This window comes from Eurosta solidaginis, chromosome 5, assembly GCF_040869045.1.
Source record: "Eurosta solidaginis isolate ZX-2024a chromosome 5, ASM4086904v1, whole genome shotgun sequence".
Taxonomy (NCBI): domain Eukaryota; kingdom Metazoa; phylum Arthropoda; class Insecta; order Diptera; family Tephritidae; genus Eurosta; species Eurosta solidaginis.
This window is the reverse complement of record NC_090323.1, coordinates 144,011,130-144,032,827: the sequence shown is the minus strand read 5'-3', so window position 1 is coordinate 144,032,827 and position 21,698 is coordinate 144,011,130. Positions and strand designations below refer to the sequence as shown.

General features: G+C 42.3%; 1 protein-coding gene across 1 annotated transcript; it reads right to left on the bottom strand.

Annotated features, from left to right (window-relative positions):
- Nucleotides 1-13,756: 13,756 nt before the first annotated feature.
- LOC137233629 (putative nuclease HARBI1) lies at nucleotides 13,757-14,971 on the bottom strand. Its single transcript, XM_067756817.1, has 5 exons — nucleotides 14,673-14,971; nucleotides 14,303-14,622; nucleotides 14,140-14,247; nucleotides 13,934-14,080; nucleotides 13,757-13,873 (listed from the first exon to the last, which is right to left on the bottom strand). Exons 1-4 carry the CDS (start codon nucleotides 14,783-14,785, stop codon nucleotides 14,073-14,075), a joined length of 549 nt encoding a protein of 182 aa, XP_067612918.1. The 5' UTR covers nucleotides 14,786-14,971; the 3' UTR covers nucleotides 13,757-13,873; nucleotides 13,934-14,072.
- Between the last annotated feature and the right edge of the window lie 6,727 nt (nucleotides 14,972-21,698).

The following is a 21,698-nucleotide window of genomic DNA, read 5'->3' as shown; positions in this document are numbered from 1 at the left end:
CACGCGCAAACGAAACGTATACGCGTGTAAAAACAAACACGGCTATTGTAATATTAAAATTACTTAAATTTCATTTACATACTGTGAGGACCAAATAAATCCTCATTAATTTGGCACACACAAAACGACCGCACAACATATTTGACACGATATTAACACAACAAGTGGCCACAAAAGGCTCTAGCAACACGATCAACCAACCAGTCTCAGCAACACAACGAGCGGTCGCAACATTTAACAGCAACACAGCCAACCAACAAATCTCAGCAACACAACGAGCGCTCGCAACATTCAACAGCAACACGGTGACCATGGCAACGCAACCATTTGAGCTAGCAACACCAAACACAACAGCCATAAAAGGAGCGACACAGCAGCACAGCAGTCAGTCAGCACGGAGCTGCGTCGTGACCAGAGCTACTAGCGAAGTATATCCCTATTGCAGTTGACCTTCTCTATGCAATAGGAATCCACTTCATAGGAGCGAGTCGTGGAATGGTGATTGCGGTTGACCTTCTCTACGCATCACCCCCAAAGACCAAAGGCCCCGCCACAGTAACGCGCAACCGCGACAGGTGACACCCGCTCACCTCCGTCAGTAGAAGTACGTCGGCAGAGGCCGCAACAGAGCGGCAACGCACGTAAACCAGCAGTCAGTCAGCACGGAGCTGTGGTCGTGACCAGAGCTACTAGCGAAGTATATCCCTATTGCAGTTGATCTTCTCTATGCAATAGGAATCCACTTCATAGGAGCGAGTCGTGGAGCGGTGATTGCGGTTGATATTCTCTACGCATCACCCCCAAAGACCAAAGGCCCCGCCACAGTAACGCGCAACCGCGACAGGTGACACCCGCTCACCTCCGTCAGTAGAAGTACGCCGGCAGAGGCCGCAACAGAGCGGCAACGCACGTAAACCAGCGCAGAGCGCGGCAGTAAAGCACAACAGAGGTCCGCCGACGCACAACGTAACCAGGGTAAGCCAGCGCGAACCGCGGCAGCAGATGTACGCCGACAGAGACCACGTCAACGCGGCGACGCATAGCGCAGCCAGGCTAAGCCAGCGCCAAGTGCGGCGGCAGAGCGCAGCAGAGGTACACCGACAGAGTAATACAAATACACGCCGACGCAAGGCGCAGCAGAGTAATTCAAGTAAACGCCGACGTAAGGCGCGTCAAGGCACCGACGCCACATACTAACGGGATCCGTCTAACGGAACACGGCGACAGAGCATCGCCTAAGCAATACAAGTAAACGCCGACGTAGGGCGCGACAGAGTATCGCCCAGCAAATACGAGTAGACGCCGACGCAAGGCGTGGCAGAGAATCACCCAGCAACCAGCAATACAAATAGACGCCGACGCAAGGCGCAGCAGAGTAATACAAGTAAACGCCGACGTAAGGCGCGTCAAGGCACCGACGCCACATACTAACGGGATCCGTCTAACGGAACACGGCGACAGAGCATCGCCTCAGCAATGCAAGTAGACGCCGACGTAAGGCGCGACAGAGCACCGCTGCAGAGAGAGACGCCGTCATAAGGCGCCTCAAGGCACCGACGCCACATACTAACGGGACCCAGCTAACGGAATACGGCCGGACCGCTAAGGCCCGCCACCGCAATCAAGGATACCGCAAGATAATCCAAGTAAAGTTTAAAATGAAGTATACAAACACGTTTTATTTTATATTATAGAATTTAGAACCAATAAAGAGAATGAAGTTTTTATATTAAATCGATTTGCAAGGTGCCCCTTTAATACAAATTTATTGTAAACGAACCCTGGGCACGGCGAGTATACCCCAGCAAATATCAAAGGAGCAACGGGGCACGAAAAAGCTTCGTTACAATTGGCGCCCGAGCAGGGACGGATATCGCCAGGTACGACAGCCCTGGGACTATTCCAAGTTCAATATCATCAAGAAAGGATATCGCCAGGTACGACAGCCCTGGGACTATTCAAAGTACACCATCAGCCAGAACGGATATCGCCAGGTACGACAGCCCTGGGACTATTCAGAGTACACCATCAGCCAGAACGGATATCGCCAGGTACGACAGCCCTGGGACTATTCAAAATTCAACATCATCAAGAACGGATATCGCCAGGTACGACAGCCCTGGGACTATTCAAAGTACACCATCAGCCAGAACGGATATCGCCAGGTCCGACAGCCCTGGGACTATTCAAAATTCAACATCATCAAGAACGGATAACGCCAGGTACGACACCCCTGGAGCCTCATCTGGAACCATTCAGAGTATAACAGCACCGAGGAGCAGTAACTTCAAGCACGACGGCATTATGCAAAACAACGACAACCGGTCATTCTATCGCAAACCACCGAGGTGACAACACGTGCTTTTGCTACGAATTTCTTTTCCAAAAAAAAAAAAAACAAAAAAAAAAAAAAACCAACAACCTAAGATGGAGAGCCATAACGCCAAACTAAACAACAGCGTAATCGTATGCGCCAGCATTACGAGAAGGAGGAAGCAAAGCGCCCCAGGGTAGTACTGTTGGAAGGAGCTACCGGCGCCGACGTCAGCAACACGCGTGGAACCACACGCACAAACACGTACGCTGACGTCGCACGCAACGTTACACCACCAAGCGCTACTGGCGGCGACGTCAGCAACACGCGTGCAACTAAACGCGAAAACACGTACGCTGACGTCGCACGTATCATCACACCACCGAACACCACAGGCGGCGACGCCAACAACATGCGTGCAACTACACACGCAAACACGTACGCTGACGTCGCACGCACCATTACATCACCAAACACTGCAGACACCTACACCAACACCACGAACACAGAGTCGGCCGCAGCCGCAGCTTATGCTAGCACCAACATCAGACGCGCGGCGGAAGCAGCCAGACGGGCAACGGAACTCGTGACACGCACCACGCGCATATCTAAATGGGAGGAAGTCGCGGCCAAGGCCCTCAACAAGACCAGCACATCACCACTAACAGCCACACTGGGTAGGATAGACGTGGAGGCAGGGCAGTTGCCGGCAGCCATCGAGCTCTCCTCTGGCAAGAACACAGGCCCACCGGAACAACAACAGCAAGCGATCATTGAGCTCTCCTCGAATGAGGACATAGCCCCACCAGAGAGGGAAACGACCAAAACAATATTCCCGGCAGGACCAGGCGCGATAACACTCTACGCGACTGACCTCAACGCCCTCAAGGGATCTAGATGGCTAACCGATACCGTCATTGACGCTTGCGCAAAGGGACTGGAAGAGCAACACGGACAACACAATGCGATCTCAGCCCTTTCGTGATCTGGCAGCTGACCCAGAAGAGGAACACGGAGGAAAATTACCGACGCATACACCGCTGGGTCCGGAACGTCGACCTGTTTGGCGAGAGCGTGATCCTTGCGCCCCACAAAGTCGCCAAACACTGGTACCTACTCGGCCTGGCGAACGCAGCAGTCACACACCACATCACTGACACGGAATGCTGGCAGGAGCGGTACGTATGGATAGCGGACTCGATGCACAGGGCCAAAGTTCCGCACGCAACACAGGCTTGGGTGGATTTCCTTCGGTGGGAGTATGTACAGCGGTACGGGTATGACGGGTTTAAGCCCAGGAGCTAGTATTCGAGGTCCCTCAACAATGCAACAACAACGACTGTGGCGTATACGTAGCCGAGAACATGGAGAGGGTAATGCGATACACAGGGAGCGGAGAAGGAGTACCCGGACTGTGCAGACAGCCGTTCATCGAGGAAATGGCGAGCCAGAAGCGCACGGAAATGCTGAACCGATTTCTACGGGACGGTCGAGAGTCCACGAAGACTACGCAAACCATAACCACCACATACAATCCTTACACAGTCAAACAACCAATCCCGGAAGACAACACTGAACCGGTAGCACCAGACGCCGAAACAGAGCCACAACAAACAACAGCAGGCCACCAAGAGGTGATAATCGAGGCCCACGACGCGATGGACCAACGCTAAACCAATTCCCAAAAATTGTAGAAAGCGTGCGAGACATTTCCCGACGCATCGCCGAAGGCAAAGGACGCTCCCGCGTAAGTTTTCGCACACGGGAATACACCGTCACGGTGGTAAAAGGCAGGGCCCGCATACGAATATTGGGCACCGAGGGCTAAATTTCTGAAGTGGGGGGGGGGGGGGGGGGGGGGGGGAGTGTGAGGACCAAATAAATCCTCATTAATTTGGCCCACACAAAACGACCCCACAACATATTTCACAAGACATTAACGCAACAAGTGGCCACAAAAGGCTCTAGCAACACGATCAACCAACCAGTCTCAGCAACACAACGAGCGGTCGCAACATTTAACAGCAACACGGCCAACCAACAAATCTCAGCAACACAACGAGCGCTCGCAACATTCAACAGCAACACGGTGACCATGGCAACGCAACCATTTGAGCTAGCAACACCAAACACAACAGCCATAAAAGGAGCGACACAGCAGCACAGCAGTCAGTCAGCACGGAGCTGTGGTCGTGACCAGAGCTACTAGCGACATATATATCCCTATTGCAGTTGACCCTCTCTATGCAATAGGAATCCACTTCATAGGAGCGATTCGTGGAATGGTGACTGCGGTTGACCTTCTCTACGCATCACCCCCAAAGACCAAAGGCCCCGCCACAGTAACGCGCAACCGCGACAGGTGACACCCGCTCACCTCCGTCAGTAGAAGTACGCCGGCAGAGGCCGCAACAGAGCGGCAACGCACGTAAACCAGCGCAGAGCACGGCAGCAAAGCGCAGCAGAGGTCCGCCGACGCATGGTCTCTCAAAGACTATAGGCCCCGCCACAGAAACGCGCAACCGCGACAGGTGACACCCGCTCACCTCCGTCAGTAGAAGTACGCCGGCAGAGGCCGCAACAGAGCGGCAACGCACGTAAACCAGCATTCAGTCAGCACGGAGCTGTGGTCGTGACCAGAGCTACTAGCGAAGTATATCCCTAATGCAGTTGATCTTCTCTATGCAATAGGAATCCAATTCATAGGAGCGAGTCGTGGAGCGGTGATTGCGGTTGATCTTCTCTACGCATCACCCCCAAAGACCAAAGGCCCCGCCACAGTAACGCGCAACCGCGACAGGTGACACCCGCTCATCTCCGTCAGTAGAAGTACGCCGGCAGAGGCCGCAACAGAGCGGCAACGCACGTAAACCAGCGCAGAGCGCGGCAGCAAAGCGCAGCAGAGGTCCGCCGACGCACAACGTAACCAGGGTAAGCCAGAGCGAACCGCGGCAGCAGAGGTACGCCGACAGAGACCACGACAACGCGGCGACGCATAGCGCAGCCAGGCTAAGCCAGCGCCAAGCGCGGCGGCAGAGCGCAGCAGAGGTACACCGACAGAGTAATACAAATAGACGCCGACGCAAGGCGCAGCAGAGTAATACAAGTAAACGCCGACGTAAGGCGCGTCAAGGCACCGACGCCACATACTAACGGGATCCGTCTAACGGAACACGGCGACAGAGCATCGCCTCAGCAATAAAAGTAAACGCCGACGTAGGGCGCGACAGAGTATCGCCCAGCAAATACGAGTAGACGCCGACGCAAGGCGTGGCAGAGAATCACCCAGCAACCAGCAATACAAATAGACGCCGACGCAAGGCGCAGCAGAGTAATACAAGTAAACGCCGACGTAAGGCGCGTCAAGGCACCGACGCCACATACTAACGGGATCCGTCTAACGGAACACGGCGACAGAGCATCGCCTCAGCAATACAAGTAAACGCCGACGTAGGGCGCGACAGAGTATCGCCCAGCAAATACGAGTAGACGCCAACGCAAGGCGTGGCAGAGAATCACCCAGCAACCAGCAATACAAATAGATGCCGACGCAAGGCGCAGCAGAGTAATACAAGTAAACGCCGACGTAAGGCGCGTCAAGACACCGACGCCACATACTAACGGGATCCGTCTAACGGAACACGGCGACCGAGCATCGCCTCAGCAATACAAGTAGACGCCGACGTAAGGCGCGACAGAGCACCGCTGCAGAGAGAGACGGCGTCATAAGGCGCCTCAAGGCACCGACGCCACATACTAACGGGACCCAGCTAACGGAATACGGCCGGACCGCTAAGGCCCGCCACCGCAATCAACACGTTTTATTTTATATTATAGAATTTAGAACCAATAGAGAGAGTGAAGTTTTTATATTAAATCGATTTTCAAGGTGCCCCTTTAATACAAATTTATTGTAAACGAACCCTGGGCACGGCGAGTATACCCCAGCAAATATCAAAGAAGCAACGGGGCACGAAAAGGCTTCGTTACAATACATTCTGTTAAACAATAGCCGTGTTTTTTAACACGCGTATATCCGTTTACGCTTAAACTTTATATTGACTGCTAAGAGACAAACTATAAATACACCTCTGAAATTGCTGCGCATAAATTTTGTCCTACTAAATTTCAATACGCATTATACTCAGATGTAACTGAAATATGTGTCTTTGTTTCACCCTGTACACTAATTCTATGTATTATATGTGTGTCCACAATTCATCGCAACTGATTCAGCTATATGTTATACCCTATGGCCATCAGAGCGTTGCGTCTCCGCTTTTCGCTACACCCTGTTGCTGTAGCTAGTTGTTTTACCACAGCCGCTAGATGGGTCTCCTAAGCATTATCTAAGCGAGGATAGGCGTTTTTTAACACGCGCAAACGAAACGTATACGCGCGTGTTAAAAAACACGGCTAATAACTCGTAATTACCAAAGTAATGTGAACTATGCTTTATGTTCTCTTAGATTTACATCAAGAAGCTTTTCCACAACAAATTGTCCAAAAGACAAACTGGAGGAGGTCCTTATAATGAAACTCCCATCAGTGCAACTGAGGAATTGATTATAGTGGCAGGCGGACTTGAGGTCGCAGTGGACGGGAATAGTACCGTTCGGACTTTTGGCAATTCACCCGCTCAAACAAGCAGCACCGAAAATAGTGAGAGTGAGAGCAACAGTGATGGTGGAAAAAGCAGCGCATCAGCCAGCGCTTTGCCTGGTCCGTCTAGGTCGGCTACTACTCCAACACCGCGTGTAACCTCTCGGTGCAATACTCCACGGCGAGTAAGTAAGAGTGCTGAAAAATTGTCCCTGCTCCAACAAAATTTGATTAGTGTCTGATTTTCAGCGCGATTTGGCGGAGAAGATTGACCGATTGGTGCAGGTGCAGGAGAGGTGTTTGCAAGTGCAAGAAAGGATGCTGGCCATTAAGGATCACATGCACTTGATTTACAAATCAAAAATTTAGTATTAGAGTCTCTAGCAATAAGTGTAAATAGAAAAAGAAGAAATTAAAATTTTAAGTTAGCTTTAACAAGTTTGTATCTTAATTTTTTTTTTTTTTTTTGATTTTCAGCAATTATACGAATAGTCATTTCATTTATTTTATTTCTAATTTTAACATACATACTTAGCACTTAGTAAAAACAAAGTTTGTACCTGATTTTAGCAATTAAGCGAATAGTCATTTAATTTATTTTATCTCTAATTTTAATATACATACCTAGCACTTAGTAAAAACAATTAAACGAATTCATTTGCTTTTACAAATCGTTTTTTCTTAATATTTACGTGGAATGAATTAGAGGTAAGATGTGGTAAGATGGTTGGCTTCGCCTGGGTCAACATCGCTGATTTGGTCTGATTCATATCTTCGTATGTTGTAATCAATTTTGAACTGTATGCAGATATTATGTAAAGCTGCACACACATTGGCAAATCGTGCCACTTTTGTAGGATGGTATCTACCCCTATTTCCATACCCTAAAATTCTCCAACGTCCTTTAAAAATACCAATGGTACGTTCGATGATACATCTTTCTTTTGAGTGTACATCATTAAATGCGGATTCACTGGATCCATCGGCGGGGTTTCGGTAAGGCGTTATGCACCACGGCTCTAGTGGATAGCCAGAATCACCTGTTGAAATGAAAATTGTCATTACAATAGTAATATTAACCACAAAGCATACACTGTCGTACCTAAAAGCCACGCATTGCTCTGCCTAGTAATTTCAAACCTCTCTTGCAATACTCGTCGTTGATCTGAACGCCTCCAAACGAAGGAATCATGAGCCGCACCACCGTACTGACAGCTGATTGCCAAAATTTTATAGGTGTGATCGCACATCTGCCAAAATATTTATATAGTTAGTACAAAGAATAAAGAAAATGAGCAACAACTCACTATCATGGCGTTGATACTATGGTATCCTTTCCTATTAAAGCACATATGTTCATCCACAGATGGTCTTTGCAAGCCGATGTGTGTGCCATCAATGCAACCGATGACTGTAAAAGTAGATATTCAATTAAAAAACTTATTTAATAAATTTAATTGAACGTTTGCCTACCTCCAGGTATTTTGTATTTATCCATAAACCATTTCTTGCATTCCGAAGTTTCTTTTAAATGAAATTGTATATTTTGTGGACACAACTTGTTCTCCATTTCGAGAATAACGTGGGATGTTATCTTTGACACAGTGCTCTGGCACATTCCAAACAATAATCACTGCCGACACAATGCTGATACCCGCCACTTCCTAGAAGAGAAAGTGTGGCAGCTGGAGGCACCGCTTTCACATCCGACTGCTTCAAATTTAAGGCATGAAGTACAAGCTGGAAAGCCTCTTTAGATAATCTATATCGTTTCAAGAATCTGCAGAACACACATTTTTGTATACTTGTAAAACTTTATTTTTTGATGCTATGGTATCCTTTCCTATTAAAGTACATATGCTCATCCACAGATGGTCTTTGCAAGCCGATGTGTGTGCCATCAATGCAACCGATGACTGTAAAAGTAGATATTCAATTAAAAAACTTATTTAATAAATTTAATTGAACGTTTGCCTACCTCCAGGTATTTTGTGTTTATCCATAAACCATTTCTTGCATTCCGAAGTTTCGTTTAAATGAAATTGTATATTTTGTGGACACAACTTGTTCTCCATTTCGAGAATAACGTGGGATGTTATCTTTGACACAGTGCTCTGGCACATTCCAACCAAATAATCACTGCCGACACAATGCTGATAACCGCCACTTCCTAGAAGAGAAAGTGTGGCAGCTGGAGGCACCGCTTTCGCACCCGACTGCTTCAAATTTAAGGCATGAAGTACAAGCTGGAAAGCCTCTTTAGATAATCTATATCGTTTCAAGAATCTGCAGAACACACATTTTTGTATACTTGTAAAACTTTATTTGCCACATACTTACGCAGTTTATGGTAAAGCTAAAGGATCACTTTTATCTCTAAGTAGCCTCCGTGCTACTGTTTCATCTTCCTCACATCGCTTGAACTTATATAGAAAAGTGCACATCCATTTTGAAATTTCGTTTGTTTATTAAAATTTTTAAATATTGTGACATTTCCACATCTATTGTGACATAAAAATAAAATCCACAGTGTTGTGGACCTTAAAATCTATTGTGAACTAAGAATGAATTACGATACGATAGCTTTCGTATGTGGTAATGCCAATCGACCCATACGTCTGACGTATCACGTAATTGTCTTTCGTATAGTTTTCGATCCGTGATCGTATGTGGCGATTCGGGCCCAGGGCTCGGATTATGACATACGTGAACGTACGACTTCGATCGTAATTTTGGATCGCAACATACGTGACGAGTGACTGAACGTACACGTTACGTTCCAATGTCATTCGATCACAAACCGGCATTCGTATACATAAAAATTTCATGAAAAATGTAAGTAAATTGTTGAAATATATGAATAAATAAAATATAATAACACATTTCAAACTCTTATTATTAACAAAGGTAGAATTCAAACAAACTAAATCCAATCCAAAAGGAAATAATGGCGGATTTCATGGCGAGACACCAAGGGCTGGCGAAGAATAATCTTCCAAACTCTGGAAACGGCAGAATTACCTCCAATAGGCTTTGGGAGGAACTTTATAATAGATTAAATGCTGAAGGGCCACCAGTTAAGGATGTAAAGATGTGGAGGAAGGTATATACAGCCGTTATTATATCTTTTGATGATTGAAAGTAATACACTTGTTTTTATTTCACTGCAGGCTTTTGCTGATCAGAAGTATCAAGCAAAAAAGAAGCTTTCCTTCAACAAACAGTCAAAGAAAAAGACTGGTGGGGGACCCTATCAGGAAAAAACAATAACTGCCACCGAGGAGGCTATCATTGAGGCGGCTGGCCTTGAGGTTTGTGTAGCAGGTGATGAAAATATAATTGCGTATGGCAGAGCTCGAGCAACGCTGACTTCATCAAAGAACAGTCAGAGCTATAGTGCAAGCAGCGATGACGAATCAATAAGTTGTTTGCCAGGTTCATCAACTGCTCCACCCGCCGCCATTGTTGATAGAACGCCGCGATCAAAAACGCCCCGCAAAAAAGTTCAAGCGAACAAAAAATGGCCTTACTGCAAGAAAATTTAAAAACCGTGTCCGATTTTCTAAGGGGGTTGGACGAAAAGCTGGACAGATTGCTGGACGTTCAGGAACGGTTCCTGTTGGTGCAGCAGCGCATCCTGCAAATTAAAGAAGAAAAATATCGCAGGCAAAAAGAGGCAAGTCAGATCGAATTGCAAATAAAGAGACTGGAATTGGAGACGCTGCAAACGAAAGCGAGAAGACCTCATTAATTTTTTTTAGATAGAATATTTATTATTATATGCATATTTAGATATAAGAAACTGACTGTGAATTCTCTTTTTTTTTTAGTTTTTAAGATAGAAAATGAATTGATTTATGTTTTACAAAGATTACCTGAAGAATGACTTAAAGTACTGTGATATTTACTTGGTACATACACTATATACATATTTAAAATTAAAACAAGTAAGGAAGGTTAAGTTCGGGTGTAACCGAACATTACATACTCAGTTGAGAGCTATGGTGACAACATAAGGGAAAATAACCATGTAGGAAAATAAACCGAGGGAAACCCTGGAATGTGTATCAAATGAAAGGCATTAAAGAGTATTTTATGAGGGAGTGGGCCATAGTTCTATAGTTGGAGGTAATTTAGGGATATAGCCATAAAGGTGGGTATCAAATGAAAGGTGTTAATGAGTATTTTAAAAGGGAGTAATCCTTAGTTCCATAGGTGGACGCCGTTCCGAGATATCGCCACAAAGGTGGACCAGGGGTGACCCTAGAATTTGTTTGTACAATATGGGCATCAAACGAATGGTGTTAATGGGTATTTTAAAAGGGAGTGGGCCTTAGTTCTATAGGTGGATGCCGTTTCGAAATATCGCCATAAAGGTGGACCAGAGGTGACTCTAGAATGTGTTTGTACGATATGGGTATCAAATTAAAGGTATTAATGAGGGTTTTAAAAGGGAGTGGTGGTTGTTGTATAGGTGGTCGCCTTTTCAAGATATCGCCATAAAGGTGGACCAGGGGTGACTCTAGAATGCGTTTGTACGATATGGGTATCAAATGAAAGGTGTTAATGAGTATTTTAAAAGGGAGTAGACCTTAGTTCCATAGGTGGACGCCGTTTCGAGATATCGCCATTAAGGTGGACCAGGGGTGACCCTAGAATTTGTTTGTACAATATGGGTATCAAAAGAAAGGTGTTAATGAGTATTTTAAAAGGGAGTAATCCTTAGTTTCATAGGTGGACGCCGTTTCGAGGTATCGCCATAAAGGTGGACCAGGGGTGACCCTAGAATTTGTTTGTACAATATGGGCATTAAACGAAAGGTGTTAATGAGTATTTTAAAAGGGAGTGGGCCTTAGTTCTATAGGTGGACGCCTTTTCGAGGTATCGCAATAGAGGTGGACCAGGGGTGACTCTAGACTTTGTTTGTACGATATGGGTATCAAATGAAAGGTGTTAATGAGTATTTCTAAAAGGGAGTGGGCCTTCGTTCTATAGGTGTTCGCCTTTTCGAGATATCGCCATAAAGGTGGACCAGAGGTGACTTTAGAATATGTTTGTACGATATGGGTATCAAATGAAAGGTGTTAATGAGATTTTTAAAAGGGCGTTGGGCTTAGTTCTATAGGTGGACGCCTTTTCGAGATGTCGCCATAAAGGTGGACCAGGGGTGACTCTAGAATGAGTTTATACGATATGGGTATCAAATTAAAGGTATTAATGAGAGTTTTAAAAGGGAGTGGTGTGAAGGCGTTTTCCAGATATCGACCAAAATGTGGACCAGGGTGACCCAGAACATCATCTGTTGGATACCGCTAATTTATTTATATATGTAATACCTGCCAAGATTTTAAGGGTTTTTTATTTCGCCCTGCAGAACTTTTTCATTTTCTTCTACTTAATATGGTAGGTTTCACAACCATTTTATAAAGTTTTTTCTAAAGTTATATTTCGCGTCAATTAAACAATCCAATTACCTTACCATGTTTCATCCCTTTTTTCGTATTTGGTATAGAATTATGGCATTTTTTAATTTTTCGTAATTTTCGATATCGAAAAAGTGGGCGTAGTCATAGTCGGATTTCGCTCATTTTCCATACCAAGATAAAGTGAGTTCAAGTAAGCACGTGAACTAAGTTCATTAAAGATATGTCGATTTTTGCTCAAGTTATCGTGTTAACGGCCATGCGGAAGGACAGACGGACGACTGTGTATAAAAAATGGGCGTGGCATCAACCGATTTCGCCCATTTTCACAGAAAACAGTTAACGTCATAAAGTCTATGCTCCTACCAAATTTCAAAAGGATTGGTTAATTTTTTTTCGACTTATGGCGTTAAAAGTATCCTAGACAAATTAAATAAAAAGAGCGGAGCCACGCCCATTTTGAAATTTTCTTTTATTTTTGTATTTTGTTGCACCATATCATTACTGGAGTTGAATGTTGACATAATTTACTTATATACTGTAAAGATATTAAATTTTTTGTTAAAATTTTACTTTAAAAAAAATTTTTTTTTAAAAGTGGGTGTGGTCCTTCTCCGATTTTGCTAATTTTTATTAAGCGTACATATAGTAATAGGAGTAACGTTCCTGCCAAATTTCATCATGATATCTTCAACGACTGCCAAATTACAGCTTGCAAAAGTTTTAAATTACCCATTGTCCAAAATTTTACTAATTTTCAATTCTGCGTCATAAGTTCAACTCACCTACCAAATTTCATCGCTTTATCTGTCTTTGGTAATGAATTATTGCACTTTTTCGGGTTTTCGAAAGTGGACGTGGTTATAGTCCGATATCGTTCATTTTAAATAGCGATCTGAGACGAGTGCTCACGAACCTACATACCAAATTTCATCAAGATACCTCAAAATTTACTCAAGTTATCGTGTTAACGGACGGACGGACATGGCTAAATCAATTTTTTTTCGATCCTGATGATTTTGATATATGTCTATCTCGATTCCTTTATTCCTGTACAACCAACCGTTATGCAATCAAACTTAATATACTCTGTGAGCTCTGCTCAACTGAGTATAATAAAAATGAAAGAGAATATTGAATTTAATAAATAATTTCATTTATTTAAATACTGCCAGGCTTAATTTTTGAAGCTATTTAGGAACATATCATTGCTTAGGACACCCTTAAAAGTGAACGTTTTATTTGATCTCTTATCGATTTTCCTATATTGGTAAGTTGGTTTGTTTCGCCTGTATCAATTTCTAGAATACGATCTTCGGAGTGAAGATTTGACGGTTCATAATGTATCTTAAATTTAATGCAAATGTTATGCAATGAAGCAGAAACATTTGCAAATCTTGCCATTTTCGCAGGATGATCTCAATAATACACCTTCCTTTAGAGTGAATGTCATTAAAATACTGTTCATGTGAACCGTCTGATGTGCTTCTGTGTGGGGTTATTAACCACGGCTCAAGTGGATAGCCGGAATCTCCTATGTAAATGTATAAATTAATTATTGGTACAAAAAGTTCGCTGCACCCAATAACTTTACCTAAAAGCCAGGAATTTCGAGGCCTGTTCCGTTGAAATCCATCCTCCAAATCCCTTCTTTGATCGGAATGTTTCCAAACGAAGGAATGTGAGCCGCACCACCGTATTGACAGTTGATTGCCAATATTTTGTAGGTGTGATCACATATCTGAGAATTTTTATAATTGTTTTAAAAATGTTTAATAAAAATTTTTAATAGCATCTTACAATCATAGCGTTGATGCTGTGGTAGGTACCCTTTACGGTTGAAGTACATGTGTTCGTTAGCTATAGGTTTTTGTAAACCAATATGTGTACCGTCCGCACATCCAATCACTAAAAAATTAATAACTATATTCTGTAATTTCACAACAATTATTACTAAATTTACCTCCAGGTATTTTATATTTTTCCCCGAACCATTCTTTACAGCTTTGGGAGTCATCTGGTTCAAAGCATATAAATTCCGCACACAGCTTCCTCTCCATCTCGGCAACAACATGTGATGTCAACTTCGAGACAGTGCTCTGGCACATTCCTATTAAATAGCCACTACCGACATTGTGCTGGTAGCCACCGCTAGCAAGAAGTGAAAGCGTGACTGCCAATTGCAAAATTGGAGGAACCGCTTTGGCATCGGCTTGCTTCAAATTTAATTTCTCTAGAAGGTAACTAAAAGCTTCTTTAGTTAAACGAAATCTCTTCAAGAATCTGAAATAATTTTTTGTTACAAAGAAATAATACATAAATGATATGCTTACGCTTTGTTCGATAAGTCCAACGGGTTACTGCGTTCTCTTAGCCGCCTCCGGACAATGTTTTCATCGCCTTCTCTATCACTTGAGCTCAAACAAAACAATAAAATTGGATCCATCGTAATTATTTACTTTATTTTTTATATTTTTTGCAACCAATTTGACAGTTCAAAATCTGTTGTGAGCTAAAAATACAATCCAATCTAATGTGGATCGTAAAAATTATTGTGAATTGAAAATAAATTACGTTCCGTTCGCTATCGTATGTTATATTTTGTTTATACGTCTGACGTATCACGTAACTTTCTTTCGTATAGTTACCGATCCGTGATCGTATGTTACGATTCGAGCCCTGCTTTTAATGGGAGGAATGCTCGATATATGGGGAATGGGTTTCGAGCAGCCTAAATATTGAATCCCAAAAGCTATTCTCAAAATATGTGCAACTTATGAATCGTACATCCTCAGCATTTTAATGGTACCATTTTAAGGGTACCGCTTTGGTTAAGTTGCAGTTTTTAACTGTGAACAATTTTAGAAAATTACCACCAAGTGGGAAAAATAATCTCACTTGCAAAGTGTGAAAGCGCCCTTAGCCAAATTAAATGTCAAATTCTTCTTATACTTTGCTTGCGACAAAAGTTGGAAATGGCTACTTTTTGTTTGTGGCTCCTCGACACCCATCCTCCATATATATAAGTTAAATTACTAAAGGTTATTTAGTTGAAAAAAAATGTTTTTATTGGGAGCTATGGCTCCTTTATTACTCAATGTCAGAAATAGAACTAACTTTTACAAATATTATTTTCTTACAACTAACTTATTTTGTCGCCGCTCTACCGACTGCGCTGCTGTTGCCGCTTTGTGAATTCGCTGACGATGCGCTTCCCACCGCTTGCTGCATTTCTGCTTATTTTCGTGATGTTATGACTTGGTTGAAATGTTGACGATGCATTTCTCACCGCTTGCTGCATTCTTAGTTATTTTCGTGGTGTTATGTTTCGTTATGGAATTTTGTTTACCAGCTTCTGCAACAAGTGTCTTCTTGCTTTACTATTTGGCGTGCGTCGTGCTAACAGCTCCCCCCCTGAAATTCAAACGTCCGCGTTTGAGGTGCTGGGTTTTGGAAATATTTGATTTAGCCCCTCTATTGCAGCCTCTGTCAGTTCGATGGGCTGCTGCTGGTTGACCTTTTTGTGGGGTAATCTTGACCTTGTAATGGATATAATAATGATTATAGCTACCAGTGCGATACTGATATTAGTAGCATAGTTGAAATGATTTGCAGATTTTGTGTATTCTATTAGTTTGGTGTTATTTATGTTTATCTGCTTTAGCATTTGTAGGGACAATATTTCTTCGGTTCTATTTGATTCTGAAAATGGCTGAAGTATAGCGGGTAGGGGCTTGCTTGTGCGCTTTTCTGTATTGGAAAATTTTTTCCCGTTGATTATAATTGTAGCGTTGGTAGTGTATTATAAATGTGCCGTTAAGGGATGTAGTTTCTTCATTTATTACGATTTCTCCTTTAAAGTCGTTCAAAAATAGGATGTCTGGTGAGAGTGCTTCAACTTCCGGTATGTGTTGACTGTTGGTCACTGTGCAGTTCGGCAAGCGGCTGTTTAGGAGATTACTTATACAATAGTCCCTACTTAAATCTAATAAATTATTTTTTGAACATATTTGAATTGAGTTGTATTGTTTACATTCTTTTTGTATGCCATAAAGGTTTCTTTCACAGGTAAGTATTGATTCGAAATTCATTTTATTAATCTTATTGTTTTTCTTTATTGCTCTAATGTCTATTGTTTTACAAGTTTGTTCTTCTACCGTGGGTAGACTTATGATATAAATGATAATTTTGCCATTTGTTGCTATTTTAATTTGTGAAAATTCTAAAGCTTCATCCAAATTTATAAACGGAATATTATCTTTTTCGAAAATCTGTTTGGCAATGTCTACTTCTTCACTTGACATAATATATGGGTTTACTATATTGGCTTTAGCCCAATGAATTGCATATGCTATATTTATGATTTCTTCCTTTAAAATTTCTAATTTGTATTTCAATTTCAAAAATGTTTATATTTCCCTGCTTTTGTCATTTTGCAATTCCTTGGTAATATTGTTTGTAATATTTGTAATTTCATTTATCTTTTTTATTGTTAGTTTGTTAATAATAACCTGATTGTTATTATTTTCAAGGACGTTATTTAATTTATTCAAAACTATTTCATGATCCCCGTGGTCTGGATTTCCTGCGATCCATTTCCACGCACTACCTATGAAATTTAGTGACCTTTTCGATCTTCCTTCTATTTTTAGATTATTTAGATGAGCCTTAATTTGTGATATGAGAAGGGGTAAGAAGGGATAATTGGGATTTTTATAGAGTTCTTCTGCTTGTGTTTTCAGTTCTATATGCTCCAGGATTTCGTTGTATTTGTCAATGTCGATTTCGTGTATTATTCTAAATGTTCCGGTCTGTAGTTTGGCTGTTCCTTTTTCTATTGTTACAAGTTGGGAGTTAGAGTAGTCGAGTATTTGTACCTCTGCTAAGCAGAGCGGTATGAAAAATCTGCAAAGAAGAAGTTTTACACATCGTTTAATTAGTTGCGTATCCTACTTTTGTGTACTATTTGTCCTTTTTCGGTAATTACTGTACTATTTCGATCCTCCTTAACTATTTCCTTAGTATATGGCTTACTTAATTTAGTCCCTAACCTCCTGTTTTTCTTGACGTAAATGATTTGACCTGGTAAATATGATTTTACGTTATGTTTCTTTCTGTTGTGGTATTCTATGTCCTTTATCTGTTTAAGTGCCAGTTTCTCTAAGTTACTTTGCCTACTTCTTTCTATATCTTCTGGAGTAAACGTAACGTTTCTACCGAAATATAAATCTACTGGCCTCTTTTTAGTCACAGAATGGATAGTATGATTGTATTCCGACACAGCTCTTTCTAGGAGCTCGTCAAAGTTCCTGTGTCCTCCATTCTCTTTGAGGCAACGCATTATTTCCACCAGAGTAGAATGGAACCTTTCTACTTGCCCGTTTGCCTGGCTTTTGTATGGTGGTGTTGTAAAAACTTATATTCCCAACTCGTCCGTCATCATAAATTTAATTGAACTAGAATTCAATGAAGGTTCGTTGTCGATTACAATCAGTTTTGGCACTCCGAAATAGAAAATCAAGTCTCTTAAAGGACCTCTAACGTCTACTATTGCCCTGCTTGAAAGCTTCCTTGTTTGTGCGTATTTCGTAAATTTGTCCAGGGCAGTCATAATTACTTTACCTTCTGTTAAAAAAATGTCTATGTGGACCGTGTGTCCGGGATACGTGGGTAATGGCGTCTCGCCAATTTTGGGTTGGTTGGGATGGCGTTCGTATTTGTTTTCTTTGCAAGTTGTGCAATTAGTTACAATTCTTTTTATTTTGCTGAGCATTCCTGGGAAATAGCTTTTTTCCAGAATCTGTACTTTGTTTTCAACTGCATTTCTGTGTGCGCGTTTATGGATGTCTAAAATGGTGTTTTCCTGGTCCTGTTCGTTGGTGATGTCGTCAACTAATTTTTGGGTATAGCGTATCTTATAGTTACTAAAATGTAGTGGATAGATGTTTTGGATCATGCCCATTATCCTTTCATCTGTGTTGATTCCGTTGATGACGGTATCGTTTTAAGTGCGTAGTGAGAATTTGATTGTCATATTGGGGTTCTGTAATTATGTGACGATGGATTGTTGGAAATATTATTTTAAATTGATATGAAGATGTTTCGTCTTGCTTGAAAAATATTTGATTTTTAAAAACGTTTATTGGGGCCTCTGTACATGGTATGAGGTTATGGCTTGAGCTCTCGTCACTGTGGATTGTGGGAGTGAGGGAATTTATTTGGGGAGGTATCCTTGATAAGGCGTCTGCGACCAAGTTGGAGTACCCTGGTTTATACTTCAGTTCGTAATTATATTCCTCCAGGATTGCTTTCCATCGTTTCATTTTGCTATTCGTATTCCTTGTACTTAAAGCGTATGTAAGCGGTTGGTGGTCGGTAAATATATTTACTTTTCTTGACCCGTACAAGTAGTTCCTTAAGGAGCTTAAGGACCATATAATGGCCAGCATCTCCTTCTCATTGGTTGCATAAGATTCTTCAGTTTTGTTGAGGGTTCTGGATATGTATGTTACGGGTTTTTTATTTTGTGATAGTACGGCGCCTATTGCGAAGTCGGATGCGTCCGTGGTCAGTTCGAAGTCCTTTTCAAAATTCGGATGGGACAGAACGATGTCCGGTGAAGTAAGGGTGTTTTTTATTTTGTCAAATGCATTTAATGCTTCCTGATCTAGGGTAATGAATTGCTTCCTTGATGCGGTTTTGGAAATATTTCCAAATTCGCCTCGCAAAATGGCCGTAAGTGGCTTGGCGATCTTGGCAAAGTCCTGAATAAATCTTCTATAATAGCCTGCCATGCCAAGGAACGAACGAAGTTCCTTAAGATTTTTAGGAGGAGGCATATTAACTATGGCTTCTACCTTTTTTGGGTTTGTTTTTATTCCTTCCGGGGTAACAACGTACCCCAGGAATTCTACTTCCTGTTTGGCAAACTCGCACTTGTCTAGCTGTATTTTCATGTTTGCACTCTCTAGGGTTCTGAACACTAATTCAATATTTTTTAAGTGTTCCTCTTCGTTTTTCCCAAATATTATTACATCATCGATGTAGACGTAACATCTTACACCGATATGTTGCCGGAGGATATCATCCAGTGCCCGTTGAAATGTGGAAGGGGCATTCTTAAGCCCAAATGGCAATCGGAGAAATTCGTACTTTCCGTTGTTTACGGAAAATGCCGTTTTCTCGATATCGGACTCACGAAGTGGAATCTGATGAAATCCGCTTTTAAGATCAACAACGGTAAATAGTGAATTATTTCCGAGGTTTGCAAGAACCTCATTTATTTCTGGTATAGGGTACTTATCGGGGATTGTAATTGAATTGAGCTTTCGATAGTCGATCACCATCCGGTATTTCTTTTTACCAGAGGCGTCCAACTTTTTGTCGACTATCCAGACTGGTGAGTTATAGGGGGATTTTGATCTCCTAATTATCCCGTTATCTAGGAGTTCCTCTATTTGCCTTTCTATTTCCTCTTTAAGCGCCATTGGATAAGCATAAGGCTTGGAATATACGGGTCTGTCGCTGGTAGTGCGGATTTCGCCCTTTACTAAAGTAGTATATGTTAGTTTTTCGTCGGGATCCGAGAACAGATTGGGACATTTCCCAATTATGCCATTAATTTTTGATTGAATTTCGGCAGAAAGATGTGGTATTTTTATTCCTACATTATTCACTTCTTGTGACACCCTTTGTTTTAGAGGGATAACTATATTTTCAAAAATTGTCATCATATTTTTATCAGTGTGGATTGTTGCTTGCAGTTGTTTGAGCGTGTCGTTACCTATTATTCCGTGAAAGGAGTTTAATGTTGGTAAAATGAAAAATTTAATTTTGCCTACGCCGTGTCCGAAAATATCCACGTACGTGTGGTGAGTGATCTCTATGTCTCCTGCGACAGAGTTAACTTTAAAAGTATGCTCATTAGGAATTGGATTTCTTATCCTCGAGGATTGTATGTAATTTTTATTCGAGCCGGTATCTATTAGAAAGTCTAGTCCATCTCCGCTCCAAGCAATGAACTCGTAATAGGGGAGTGAAGATGGAGTTAGTCTAAAAAATGAATAGTATCTAGTTCGGTGCAATCCTGCCCGTTCAGGGCCGGATTATTGTTTGTGATTAAATTGAGGTTACTTTTTGGTATGTGGTCTGGTTGATTTTCATTTCCATAATTAGTTAGGACGGGATTATCCTCGTAGATTTGGTGAGGATCTACCTGATCGTAGAATTCATCCGGTTTAGTGTAGTCCGTATTGGCGTAAAAAGTTCTTTGCATTTTATTTGGTGCGTGAGGATGTTGGGTAGAAAGGGGACGCTTCTGCGCGGAGTTGTTTTGGTTATTCTGCGGCCGGTTTTGATAGTTGACCTGCCTGGAATGTATGGACTGGTCTACATCCATTGGTACTGGTGGTTTTGGTGGTAGATTATTTCTGTTATTATTGGAGTAATTATTTTGATTGTTGTATCCTGTTGGGTTCGAACGGAAATTTGGGTTATACTGGGGATAATTGGTTTGGCCGTAGTATCCCGTGCGGAATCCTTGGTCATATCCGGGGTAATTGTAGTTGCTAGGACGATTTGTCGGTGGAATGAATGGATTATTTGGGTACCTATTTGGTTGTCGATTAAACTGTTGCAACCTCGGTGCAAAACTAGGTTTTGGTGCTAAGGAATAAGTCAGCTCGGGATAGAAGAGTCTGTTATTGTTATAATTTGTGGTATTTCGTGGTAGTCGTGGCGGTTCGTTGATAATTGATCTATTCACAGTGTTCGCGTGGTTCATTCGGAAGGACATGTTATCAAGTTTTTGACACAGGTGCAATGCCTGTGGCAGGGTGGTTGGTTCACGGATACTGAGGAGACGGGGTAGGTCTCCATTAAGCCCGCGAATAAACGTATCCAGAGCTTTCTCTCTGTAGGAGTTTGTCATGGCTCTGATGGACTCTTCGCCCAAGTCGAGACAGGAAATTTTGTCAAGGATTAGTGAAAGATGTTGATAGACCTTCTGATAGAAGGTAGAAATATCATCGTGGCGCTGGGCCAGTGTGGTCATTTGGTATTCTAAAGTACCAATATCTCTGTTGTCGGAATAGTGCATCATAAGGCACTTTCTAATATGCGTCCAATCTAGTGGAGTACTATAGGATTCGAGAGCCGTGTCTGATTGTATGTAGTATGGCGAAATATTTAGGTGTGTCTTTCAAAGATTCATATGCTTTTAATATTCTGTCGACACTTTTTCTCCAGGAGCTAAATTCTCCTGGTCGTCCTGAGAATTCTCTCAGGCATTTTACCATATCTGGTACCCTATCTAGATCGTTTATATTTTGCGCATTTAATGTAACACTATGGTCTGGTGG